This window comes from Camarhynchus parvulus, chromosome 15, assembly GCF_901933205.1.
Source record: "Camarhynchus parvulus chromosome 15, STF_HiC, whole genome shotgun sequence".
NCBI classification, from domain to species: Eukaryota; Metazoa; Chordata; class Aves; order Passeriformes; family Thraupidae; genus Camarhynchus; species Camarhynchus parvulus.
In genome coordinates, this window is record NC_044585.1 from 10,392,226 (window position 1) to 10,404,752 (window position 12,527).

At 46.6% G+C, this 12,527-nt stretch overlaps 1 protein-coding gene across 4 annotated transcripts in view; it reads left to right on the forward strand.

The window, feature by feature from the left end:
• HECTD4 (HECT domain E3 ubiquitin protein ligase 4) overlaps positions 1–12,527 on the forward strand; it is a 66,777-nt gene that overhangs the window by 42,621 nt on the left and 11,629 nt on the right. For all 4 annotated transcript variants that reach the window (XM_030958597.1, XM_030958599.1, XM_030958598.1 and 1 more), the window contains exons 44-64: positions 161–276; positions 1,095–1,198; positions 1,408–1,569; positions 1,705–1,853; positions 2,069–2,148; positions 2,266–2,429; positions 2,862–3,099; positions 3,527–3,663; positions 3,833–3,959; positions 4,586–4,723; positions 4,832–4,968; positions 5,119–5,279; positions 5,456–5,637; positions 6,018–6,223; positions 6,558–6,688; positions 6,853–7,058; positions 7,867–8,046; positions 8,334–9,640; positions 11,088–11,295; positions 11,888–12,111; positions 12,193–12,344. In XM_030958597.1, the coding sequence (XP_030814457.1) occupies positions 161–276; positions 1,095–1,198; positions 1,408–1,569; positions 1,705–1,853; positions 2,069–2,148; positions 2,266–2,429; positions 2,862–3,099; positions 3,527–3,663; positions 3,833–3,959; positions 4,586–4,723; positions 4,832–4,968; positions 5,119–5,279; positions 5,456–5,637; positions 6,018–6,223; positions 6,558–6,688; positions 6,853–7,058; positions 7,867–8,046; positions 8,334–9,640; positions 11,088–11,295; positions 11,888–12,111; positions 12,193–12,344 (4,509 nt within the window). The remainder of the gene's footprint in view (positions 1–160; positions 277–1,094; positions 1,199–1,407; positions 1,570–1,704; positions 1,854–2,068; positions 2,149–2,265; positions 2,430–2,861; positions 3,100–3,526; positions 3,664–3,832; positions 3,960–4,585; positions 4,724–4,831; positions 4,969–5,118; positions 5,280–5,455; positions 5,638–6,017; positions 6,224–6,557; positions 6,689–6,852; positions 7,059–7,866; positions 8,047–8,333; positions 9,641–11,087; positions 11,296–11,887; positions 12,112–12,192; positions 12,345–12,527) is intronic.

A 12,527-nucleotide genomic window follows, 5' to 3' on the forward strand; every position in this document is an offset into this window, starting at 1 on the left:
TAAATCCATTTATGAAGCAGGGGAAAGCTGCCTTTGGGGATGGTCTAGCTAAAACAGGGTTAAGATCACCCTTAAATCACCCTTGAATTCACTATGTAATGCCAGCTTTGAATTCAGCACATACCTTGTAACACTTTAAATGTATTGTTTTTCTGTTCAGAGCATGCCTGGTGATGGCTCAGCTGTTGGAAGACAGCTCATTCTGTGAAGAATTCATTCAACAGTGTCCAGCTGCTGTAGAAGTTCTGAATTTGGTGGCCCAGGAGTGCAGCCCTGGTATGTAGCCAACACCTTCTTGGCATATTCAGGTCAGAAACAGAGCAGCTTTTTAAATCATTTCAGTGTTTTCTCCTCCAGCTATCCAGAATTTAGGAACTGGCACAGGACAGAGTGTCTTGTTACAGCTGCAGAGCTGCTGATGGAAGAGCAGCTAATAATCAGCCTAAATCACTAAACATTAGGCATTAATTTAGGCCAGAACAGGATTATTCTGTGTATCAAAGAAGCAAGTCCTTGTTTTCTTCTGCACTCTCCACTTTCCTTGCTTCCAACATATCCTACTCTGCATTCCTTGACATTATCATTCGTATGTTTTCTTTTTATGACCTTTTTGCTGATTTTTGCAATGCTTTGTTATATTCCTGATCCTTGAGCTCTCCTTGTTTAGGGATAAGCACTGGGCCCAGCAGAAATCTTAGTTCAGGGGCAAGTTTTTAGGAACATGCCAGAGAAGAAGTGGTTGAAGTGAAGGGTGGGATCCAAGAGATTTAGGTGTCAAAGAGCAAGGACTGATTTTTGTGATAGTAGATATAAATTTTTTTGCTTTCCTGCCTTTGCTGGGCCATAAGCTTGCTTACTAAAATGAACTTTATATCTTAATTAACATAACAGTGTCTTTACAAACCGGATGTAAATGAAACATGAGAAAATACTTGCATGTGTTACATTTTACCTTTAATTCTGTTGTTTATGTAAGTAAGGCTGATCAGACCTCCTCAAAGTGCAAATACCATATTTATTTCTGAATTAAGATTGCATTGTTGGACTGGAGGAAGCAGCTGGAGGCTGATGCCTGCTGTGGGTTGTTGTTGCAGGGGAGAGGCTGGTGGTGGTGGAGATGCAGTGTGAGAGGTTACGGATGTTGTACCGCGACTGTGCTCGGCCCCCTCCTCCTCCCCTGCAAGCAGACAGGAGACAGGTGAGCACAGAGCCCTCTGCCCTGGGAGAACCCCCTGCTGCTGCTGCCCAAACTGGGGGCAGCATTCTTGAAATGCTTAATGGGAATTTCTCTATTGGGATGTGATTTGTTGGTGTTGTATTAAATGTGCCCCTCAAACTGTGTGGCTGTATTTTAGTGGGTGACTTGAATTGTGATTGGTAGAATGAACTGCTCTGTTGTGTCTGCAGCCCAAAGAAATCACGTGGAGCCCATCCAGGGTGTTCCCCCCAGTGAGAGCCTGCATGTTCTCCTCACACCTCACTGCTGTGACCTTCCTGGCTGATCCCAGTGCAGGTGGGGGCCTTCCTCGGGGCACCTTTATCTATGCCACCTCCCCAGTGCCAGTACAGGTGAGACCTCTCAGCTCTCCAGCCCTTTGTCATTGATTATCCAACAGGGCATGAAAAGGAAAAGCAAGAAAATTGCTTCTTTAAGCTCTGTTTTGTAAATCACTTTTTAAAATGGTCTATTATTTTTATTTCTAGGCACCATCATTCTACTGGGAAATTGAAGTGGTTTCCTATGGAGACACAGATGATGACACTGGGCCAATAGTTTCCTTTGGATTTGCCACAGAGGCAGAAAAACGAGATGGGGCTTGGACAAACCCAGTGGGCACCTGCCTCTTCCACAAGTAGGTTGGAGATGCACGTGGAAAACCACGTTCAGTACATTTGTCAGCAGGCTGGGGAGGGGGCTGTAGTGGGCAGTACATACTTTTAAATTGAATGCTGAAATATTTTTGCAAAATCAGGAGGGTTGAGTTGCCTTTTGATATCACAGCTTTGGTGGGTGGTGATCCTGCTCTGGCTCAGTGCTCTGTCTCACTGTGTCCTTGTTGCCCCTCAGCAATGGGAGAGCAGTGCATTACAATGGCTCCAGCCTGCTGCAGTGGAAAAGTGTCAGACTGGATGTGACTCTTTCCCCTGGTATGTAAAAGCATGGCTAAAATCCTTATCTGCTCCATCAGAAAATCCTCTAAATGTCAGGGAAATGCTGGATGAGAAAATTGATGAAATCCTTTTTACGATTGTGTTTTTCTCCAGGTGATGTAGCAGGAATTGGATGGGAAAGAACAGAAGGAACTCCCCCTCCTCCAGGGCAGCCAGCAAAGGGCAGAGTTTATTTTACATATTGTGGGCAGAGACTTGTGCCCTACCTAGAGGATGTGTCTGGTGGAATGTGGCCAGTTGTCCACATTCAGAAAAAGGCAAGTGTGTAATAGAAATATATCCCTTAATATACTTTCAGAAGTACTAAAAACATGATGGAAAATATTGAACCTGTTCTGTAGAAAAGCAATTTGATAGTTTTTCCCTTTCTTGCCTAGGTTGAGGTATTCATTAGGCCTCTCAGGTGCATGTGTTGTGTCATTATTTTGGTTTTCCCTGCCCATTAGCCCAGCAGTGTGCAGCTGGCCTGGCAGGATGCCTTGTGCCATGCCAGCATCTCCTCTCTCAGCATTCCTGGCCAGCAGTGGCCTCGCTTCAAAGCACCCAGGTTCAAAGTGTCTTTAGCAGCTTGAAGCTTGCCCAGAGTGCCAGCTGGGGATCCTGGTGGCAGGGAGGTGTGATCAGCTCCTGCCTGGGGCAGAGTGATGGCTCAGAGCAGGATCTGAGAGTTTCCCTGCCTCCTTTTGCAGAACACCAAGGTGCGGGCGAACTCCGGCTCGCGGCCGTTCGCCTACGCCGAGGGCCAGGCTCACCGCAACGCCGCCGACCTGTGCCTGGACCTGGCCGAGGAGATCAGTGCCAACTTCGAGGCCTTGCCCTTTGCCATGGCCTCTGACAGTGACAATGACGCTGGCACCAGCATCGCCTCGGACCCTGGCACCCACGGGCCCCCCTGCAGGATCGCCGCCGTCGCCACGGCTCAGCAACGTAAAGTGACATTCGCTCCTTTAAAGCCCTCCCAGCAGAAATGCCAAGCGAGGAAATAGGATTTAAACCCAGCCTGGCTGCAGTCTTTAGGCCTTAGGTAGTGCTTGTTTAGGTGGGGCAGTGCCACAAGTCAAAGCTGTGTTTATCTGATTTTAGACAAGGCAATTAAAGCATCTTCTTTGGTCTTCGTCTATGTGAATACGCAAATTATTTGTAATTAACACAGCTTGAATGAGAAATGATCTCATTAAGGCTTGGGATACAATAGGATGTCATGGTGGATTGGATCAGCCAATTGGTTATGCTGTGTCAAAAGGAATTGCATTCCCACCCCCTGATTGGAGAGCATGGAGTGCTGTGTATCTCCAATTTCATGGGATGTCTTTGCATGCATTATCATCTCATTATTTCTGTCTGTGTCTTGCAGAGTATGACAGTGACACATCCTGCCACTATAAAATGGAGCTGAGCTATGAGAACTTCATCACCTCAGGCCCTGATCCTCACCCCCCTCCTATTGCAGATGATGAAAGTGATGATGATGATGACGATGATATTCCCAGGGTGAGGAATGTGGCAAACTCTGCCTCCTCTAACTTAGAGCCTAAAACCAGATCTTGTAATTTATATTTTGAATTTAGCCATGCAAGAGTTCTTCCTGCTTCCCTAACAAAAATACAACTGCTGATAACTTATCACTTCTTGGTGTTTTAAAACACTTTTGTCTTTGTAGGAGGATCACTATGCCCTTTTGGTCAAAGCCTGGGAAACCAAGGTTTTCCCTACAATTAGAAGAAGATTCCGTAATGAGGCTGAGAGGAAGTCTGGGCTGGATCAGATTAAAGGAGCTTTACAGTTAGGTATGTATTTATTTCCATGCATATTGTTTTCTGTGATGTGCAGGAAGTCTGAGAGAGCAGCTGTGTTTCTTTCATATTTTACTGTATTCAGGAGTGGAAAACTTTAAAAAAAATCACTTGCTGTTTTCCTCCAGTGCTTAGAGTTTGGTTTGTGCTCATGCTTTTTCTTTAACACTTGTACTGCGTTTGACTATTTAGATAGAGAAAATGGTTTCAGAAATAGTGACAGAATTCATTGTGATGTGGATACAGAAACATCCTGGAGTAATAGCTAGGGAAGAAACTATATCTGTGCATTTTCTGTCTGTGACTATCGAGGCAAAACTTCTTAGATTTAAGTAATAATAAGGAGATACTTGGGAGTTTTGTAGAATTCAGCTCTGGCAGGACAATGTGTTTGTGGGAAAGTCACAATCAGAGCAAGGTAGGAATTCTGAACTCCCATGAGAAGCTCAGGGAAAGCTTCCTCAGGAAAACTCCCAATTTCCATCCTTCAGCCTGAGAGAGTATTTAAGTACTTGGAAAACTCACCTGCTTGGGATATTAATGAGAATAAGAACTTATTTCAAGGGAAAAGGGAGGGAAATGGCTGAGGGGAGTAATTTGCACTCCTTCCTATCTTTCAGGAATGGTTGATATAGCAAGACAAACTGTGGAATTCCTGTATGAGGAAAATGGAGGCATCCCAAGGGATCTCTACCTTCCCACCATCGAGGATATCAAAGATGAAGCAAACAAATTCACAATTGATAAAGTACGGAAAGGTAAGGGCAGCACAGCGGATCCTGAGGGGTAGAGAAAAGCTCAGGGGTTTTTGGGATCTAATTGTCACCTGAGGAAAACACCTTCAAAGTGGTGTCTCTTTCTGCCAGGTCTCACCGTGGTGACTCGCTCTCCTGACAGCAACAACGTCACCAGCAGTGCTGTAGGAACAGCTCTGCCCAAATTTGCCATTCGGGGCATGCTGAAGACATTTGGTCTTCATGGGGTTGTCCTGGATGTGGACTCGGTGAGTAAAGACACTCTGGGAGGACTTTTAATGATCAGCATCACACAGCTGGGAGTAAAAACTGCTCAGGATGCTGGATTGGGGCTCTCTTGGAAGTAAAACCTTGGTTTAATTATTGTGTTACTGACAGTGCTGGGTTTGGTGTTGCAGGTGAATGAGCTGGTCCAAGTGGAGACCTACCTGAGGAGTGAGGGGGTCCTGGTGAGGTACTGGTATCCCATTGACATGTTGGAAAGGCCACCTGCAGGGTACAGGAGGACTGCAACCAATGGATTGGTCACCCTGGATAACACCAACATCCAAATTCACAGGTGAAAAAAGAGGTGTAGTTACAATTATTACCTGAATTTGAATTAGCTGAATTAGCTGAAGAGCATTTCCTGTAGTACAGTTACCTGCTACAGCTTTGTTCTAACATGTACAAACTTTTGAATTTTATTTTCATGGCTGGATTTAATGTTAAGGAATTAATGTTTGTGTTCCCTAGGGAGCTGTTGAGGAGTGAAGCTGCCCTGGCCAAGCTCTACTGTCGCATGGCTCTGCTCAATATTTTTGCTCCCAAATCTCCCCACATGTTCACCCGGCTGTTCCACATTCCTGCCATCCGGGACATCACCCTGGAGCACCTGCAGCTGCTCTCCAACCAGCTTCTTGCACCACCTCTTCCTGGTAAACACTTGGTTTTGTCCCAGCTCTTCTTTGGTACGGTATTTTCCTGGGGAGAGAAAAATTAATGGATTTGGTATTTCTTTGTTAGCTGGTTAATAATGATGGTATTAAGAATGAGCTGGGGTTATCCCACAGCTCTGTGTTTGCCCTCACCAGGGGCTGGGCTGAGGCTGGAGAGGGGCACAGCTGGCATGAAGAGGCCATCCCAGCCACAGGGCTGGGCCTGGGTGGGTCCTTTCTCCTGCTGACTTTAGGCAAGGAGTTTTCCACTTGAAAACAGAGATTTAGAGTCTTTCAGGTGTTTTACAGCTTTTGTTTTCCAAGCTATGTAAACATTTGGAGTGATCTTCAAATTTGTGGTGTTTTCCTTGTTATTCCAGATGGAACCATCAGCTCAAGCTCCATTCTCCTGGCCCAGTCCCTGCAGCACTGCATCCATTCCCAGACCTGTGCTGCCACAGACCTCTTCTACCAGGGCAATTCCCAGGCCATCAGGGAGTGGCTCACTGTGGCCATCACTCGGACACTGCACCAGGGAGAGGAGAGTCTGTTGGACCTCACCAAACAGATCTGCTCCTTCCTGCAGGTAAAAGACTCAATCATGTTTCATGAGTTCCCTTCTCAGGAGCCCTTGTTCTCTATGTGGTTGGAATTTCCATGATGCTGTCCCTCACAGGGAATTGTTTCTCTGGATGGGTTCTGTTATCCTGATGGTAGTGGGCACACTGAAAACAGAAGCAGTAGCAATGCTCTGGATTGAATTAAAATGAAGTGGCCTACCACTGTGTCATAATTTGCAATTAATTAAATACATTGGCTGTATTTCTTTATTTATAGAGTGTGTAGAGCAGTCTATAAATAAAAAGGGAGGAGGTTTGCTGCTGGTTTGGGATCTCTCCTGATGAATTGTCCTGTTACAGGCGGCACCAGAACAATTTCCCGCTGAAGAATTCCCAATTTCTGAATCCAAGGTCAACATGGATGTGAATTTTCCTGGGGCTGCCTTTGTGATTGTGTCCTGCAAGGAAAGTCAGTCTGGGTTCCGAAAAGAGTGAGTCCTGGAGAGGGGCATGGCTGGGTTTGAGCCTGGCAACCCTGGGCGTGCAGTTATTGATTTTCTTTCCGTTTTCTCTTCTCCGAGACTTACTCTGAGTGGTGGCTGGGATATTTTCCAGCTGCTTTGAGCCTAACCAAGCTGTGCTGCTGTTTCCCCAGCTCATCCCTCTACAAGGCCCCCTGGGCTCGGGTGCTGGTCTATGGGCTGGGGCACAAGGTGAAGAGGAACGGGCAGCTGAACCTGATCGAGGCCGTGTGCTACCCCCGCGACGCCTCCCCCACCAACACCGGCCTCACGCCGCCCCCCACCACCAACCAGTACCCAGCTGTCATCACCCCCACGGACAGGGTGCACATCAAACTGGGTGAGCACAGCCACTGCACCAGGGAAAAGCCTTCACTGTGCTCTCAGGGCTCAGAGCAGTTTCTTTATGGCTTCTGCAGCACTTCCTGTGTGGTCACCAGTCCTAGCAGCAGATAGGACAGGATTTTTGTACAAGGAATTAATTCTTAACCAAAAAAAACTGGTTTTATAGCCATTGGCAACCATGTGATTCTGATTTTTGTATTCCAGAAGTTCACCCAGCAGTGCATTTGAAATACTTTATTCAAAACACTAATTTCTGCGGTGTTGGTGTTTGAGGAGCTGTTTCAGATAGAAATTTTTTTTTTGCTTTTTTAGGTGTTTGTAGGACCACAGAGTAATACAGCATAGCAATACTTAGGTCACTCCAGCAAGAAGAATCATTAATATTTTTTTTACTCTTGCCCAGAGGGAGAGACAGTGGGATTTAGAGCAATGAAGGTGACTGGGTGCAGAGAGTTCTTAAAACTTCCCCTTGGAGAGCCTAAAGTTCTGCTGCTGTTGTTTTCAGTACCCATCAGACAGAAATAAAGGATTTTGGGGGAAGTTCTGTTTGTGTATTTAGATATGTTCAGGCTCAAAATTATTCTGTTTCTTTATGTGAATAAAATGTTCTCTGTACATTTATAATTACAGATTATATTAACTTATCAATATAGAGAAACATTCCTATTTGTTTATTAAAAGGTACTATAGAGAAAATTCTCACTTAACAGAAGTTTAGCCTTGAAAAAATCCTAAATGTTACTGCTTTTACTTTATCAATGCTTAGAATCATGCTAAGGATTTTCTTGGACCTTTTTGCTTAGGAGTGTCTCCTCCTCCTGGAGCTGTACTGGTCTTGCATTCTCTTCCTCTGGAATTCCCCCTGGCAATGGCATTCACAGAACAGCTCTTAACCTGGAAATTAGAAGATGGGGATGGAAAATCTGAAGATGAATTGGATACCATTCCTGCCTCGGTTCTCTTGCAAGTGGTGGAGTTTTTAGGTGAGAATGGAGTATTTCCTTAGTAATAAGTACTGATAATGTGATGGCTCAGGCGGAGAGTTTGGGAAACAAAAACTACAGTTGAAATTTTCTGTGCTCTTCCACTCTAAAGAAATTTTATTCAAGCTCCAGAAACTTTCTGTTGATTTGCAGTTCTTGGAATAACCTTCCTATCTTTCTTATTGCTACCATGACATTGAAATTCACTTTTCTGGTGCTTTTTCAAATGTTACTTTCTGCTGAGAGTGAAACACTGCTGACTGCCATGCCTTGCCTTCCTCACACAGGCAACTTCCTCTGGACAACTGACATGGCAGCATGTGTGAAGGAATTGATCTTTCACCTCCTGGCTGAGCTGCTTCGCAAAATCCACAACCTGGAGCAGAAGAAGAATCCAGCAGGATTGTCCTCATCCATCGCCCTGCAGCTCAACCCCTGCCTGGCCATGCTCATGGCCCTGCAGTCAGAGCTGCACAAGCTCTACGATGAGGAAACCCAGAACTGGGTGTCTGGGAATGCCTGTGGTGGCTCTGGGGTTGGAGTGGCCGACCAGGGGAGATTCTCCACGTACTTCCATGCCCTGATGGAAGTGTGCCTGGCTGTGGCAGAAGTCACCTTGCCCATCAACATGAGCGTGACGGCCAATGTGATCTCATCCACCAGTGCCCCAAATCTTAGTGACTCCTCCTCCTCGTCCTCATCTTCACCAGGGCAGACACCACAGAGCCCGAGCTTGCTGTCCAAGAGGAAAAAAGTCAAAATGAAGCGGGAAAAAACCTCATCTTCAGGGAAAAGGGCTTCATCCAGGGCAGCCGAGACGGACGCGGCGCTGCTCAGCATCGGGGGCAGCAAGCCTGAGGACATGCTGTGGTTCCACAGAGCTCTGACCCTGCTGATAATCCTCAGGCACCTGACAAAGAAGGACCCCCAGGGGCTGGGTGTGACCAACGATGCCGTGGCTGATGCCTGCCAGGCCCTGGTGGGACCCACGGCCCACAGCCGCCTGCTCGTCATCTCTGGCATCCCCACGCACCTGGAGGAGGGCACCGTCAGGAACGCCATCAGGAAAGCCTGCAACGCCCACGGAGGGGTCTTCAAGGATGAGATCTACATCCCTCTGCAGGAAGAGGATCCCAAAAAAACCAAGGACAAAGCGGAAGGAGGAGAATGCAGGACGGAGCTGGAAAAGCCGACGGTTTCCAGCAGCGCCGACAGTTTGGACATCAGCAGCTCCAGCAGCGTCACCCCCGCCATGAGCGTCAGCGCCTCGGCCTCCACCAGCCAGGCCTCCCTGTGCAGCTCCCAGGGCTTGTCCCGCACCGTCAGCGACATCTCCGGGGACCAGTTCCAGGCAGGGCTGGAGCTGCCCATCCCACCCGGATTGCTGGAGCAGCCGCACGTGGTGTCCAGCCAGGAGAGTTTGGATCTTTCCCACTGCAGCACCGGGAGCTTGGGCAGCCTGGGCAGCCTCGGGGAGCCCCTGGACAATGTGGAGACGGCGTCGGTGTCGGACGTGGGCTCCATGTACACGGTGACATCTCTGGACAATCAGCCGCTGCTGGCACGGCCCATCAAGGGCTTTGCTGTGGTGGAGGTAACAGAGAGGGGCCTCTGCAGCCAGGGCTTTTGGGGGATGGGATCTCACTCTAGGAACTGGCTTTTTCTATGCTAAATGTTTGTCTAAGAGCATGGGAGACTGGGAGTTCTCAGCCATCCTGTCCAAGCCAAGGAGCACAGAATTCCCTTCTCCACATTCCCAGTCTTGGGAACAATCCCTGTCTCTCAAAGGACAGAGGGGACCCAGTAGTGGAGTGATCAGCAGCAAGTGGAGAACAGAAGGAAGTAGGGAAGAACTCCTGTGTGTTCCAGCTTGTAGAGCTCGTTTTCACAGAGTGCTGCTGAAGCCAAGGCCGTAAATGAGCTCTTAAGGGATTAAATTCCTGGAGGATTGGTATCTGTGGAGTGCAGCAGCCAGTGCAGCTTCTAACTGAGTAAATCTTTAAACTGCTTTGCAGAAGTTGGGGAACATGTCAGGGGAAAGATCAATTCGTTTCCCCTTTCATGTGCCTTTCTATAAGATTTGTTCTGGCCACTGCAGACATGAATTTAGAGATTGGGGCTCTTTTGGTTTAACCCACAATGCAGTTATTTAATGTTTAATCAGTACCTTTTCACCTATTTTGAACCACCTATGGATTTCTCTATGAAACTACTTTAGGAGAGATGATAAATTTTGTTGCTGTCTGGTTCCAGATTAATTTTTAAAAGCATCGTGGGTGCTTGCCATCAGTGCTGGGTCACTCCAGGTGTTCAGCTCTGCACAAGAACCTTCCTCTGCTGCTTCCACAGATGGCCTGCTGGAGATTTATCAGGAGCTTCCAAAAGCACAGCCATTCCTGATAGCCTGGGAATGGAGAGAGATGTTTTTGTATAGTCTGGGATTGTATCAGTTCCTCTTTTAGAAGAAAATCAGCTTATTCACATGAAAACTCTGCAAGTTCCTATTCTTGAGCTGCTAATTGACGTGAAGACATCATTGAAATAAAGGATTAAGTGTGGAGAGAAAGCTGCCAGAGTGTTCACATGGAAACTATTCCAAGTCTGGAGCTGCTCTGATAGTGGTTATTCTGGGAATCAAAGGAAGTTGCTGTTCCCCTTCCCAGTCTGTGCTAATTGAGATTTTTCAGAGTGGAGAATTGAGGCAGGGCCAGCAGAGTTACAGACAGTGCCAGCTTACCTGGCTGACACTTTCAGCTCCTTCCCTGCTGTTCCCAGGGGCTGTCTCCTGCCTGAGAAATGGAACAGCTGGATCAGAGCTGTGCCTGGTTAACTCCCAGCATGAGGATTTCAGTTTTCTCAGGAAGGATCTTTTCTAGGCTGAACCTGAATTTTGGCATCAAATCATTGATGCAGCAGAGAAGAGAAGCAATAATGATTATCAGAATGGGGAGGGGGGTGGAAGCTTAAACCCCAAATTCCTATGAATGGCAGTGAATTTGTTTTCTCAGAATTGCTATAAACTAATTTTATTATTTGTACAGATAAGGTCAAGAGCTAAAATAGAGAAAATCCGAGCCAGCCTCTTCAACAGCAGTGACCTCATTGGCTTGTCCAGCCTGGATGGGGAGGATGAGCTCATGGAGATGTCAACTGAAGAGATTTTAACTGTTTCCACTGTAAATCAGAGTTTGTTTGATACCCAGGGGAGCCCAGCACTAGAAGATTATTTCAATGATAAGTCAATAAAAGGTAGGTGGTTTGATGCTGCCAAATCCCTCCTGTGTTCAGCATTTTGGGGGATGAACAGGGCTCAGACTCTCCTTGGTTCAATATAAATCAGGGGTGACAAGAAGCCAGGGAGAAATTCCAAAGCAAGTTTTATCCCTCCAGGGGCTATTTGCAAGCTGAACATTGCTCGCTTGTCCACCCAGCTAATCAAATAAATCATAAATAAATAAACACTCGTTATCAACACAAAAAACTACTAGGGACTTTTTTTGAGAAAATAGCCACTGAGATAACTTTTGACTGCTAGTTCAGTTGATGGGTGTTGGTGTCTGCCTGCACAACATCATTTTTATCCTGGTGTGATAAATAAGGTGCTTTTTTCATCCCCTCTACTCCCTCAAGTAATAATTACAGGATGTAGCCAATTCTGTAGTTAATGAGGTACAGAAGGAGCAGGTTTTTCATTGGAAAAGTGATTTTTTTTCCCTTGCAAAAGTGATTTTCCATGTCAAAGCAGAATATTTTATCTGAATGCAAAATCTATTTTCACATTTCAAATTCTAACCAGTTCTCATGGTATGTTGTACCAAATTGTTGGTTTTCTTTTAATTAGGTGAAAAACTGGTCCCAGGTGCTCGGGAAGTTCTCACAGAGATCTTTAAAAGCTGTGTCCATTCGGAACAAATGCTGAGCCTGACCCCAGCCAAGCCCATCAAGGTGGCTGACATTTACCTCAGCAAGGAGCAGATCAATTCCCAAACCCCTGGGAATCTCCTCCACGTCTTCTTCACCAACGTCCGTCCTCCCAAGAAGGTGCTGGAGGACCAGCTCACCCAGGTAAGGCTTTGCCAGCTGTTCTCAGCCTCTTTTGGTGTCACTTGAAAGCCCTGGATGATGATTCACTTTTTGTCTTGGAAGATTTTAAGGAAATATGGAGTTCCCAAGCCCAAATTTGACAAGAGCAAGTACAACAAGGCGGGCAAGGAGCAGCACCCGGTGAAGGTGGTGAGCACCAAGCGCCCGGTGACCAAACCCCCCACCAAGGAGAAGTCCATGCTCAACAGTGTCAGGTGGGTGTCCTCAGCCCTGTGGCACTTGTGGAATATTGGATTTCAGTGTAGAAATCCAGTTTTTTATCCCCCATCCCTCTGTGCTTCTGTGTATTGGAACAGGGAAACACGTGCTGTTAACGTCAGGGCAGCTCAGATTTCTGGAAATTATTTGGCAAAGTGTTTCTTTTTCCAGAGATTGGG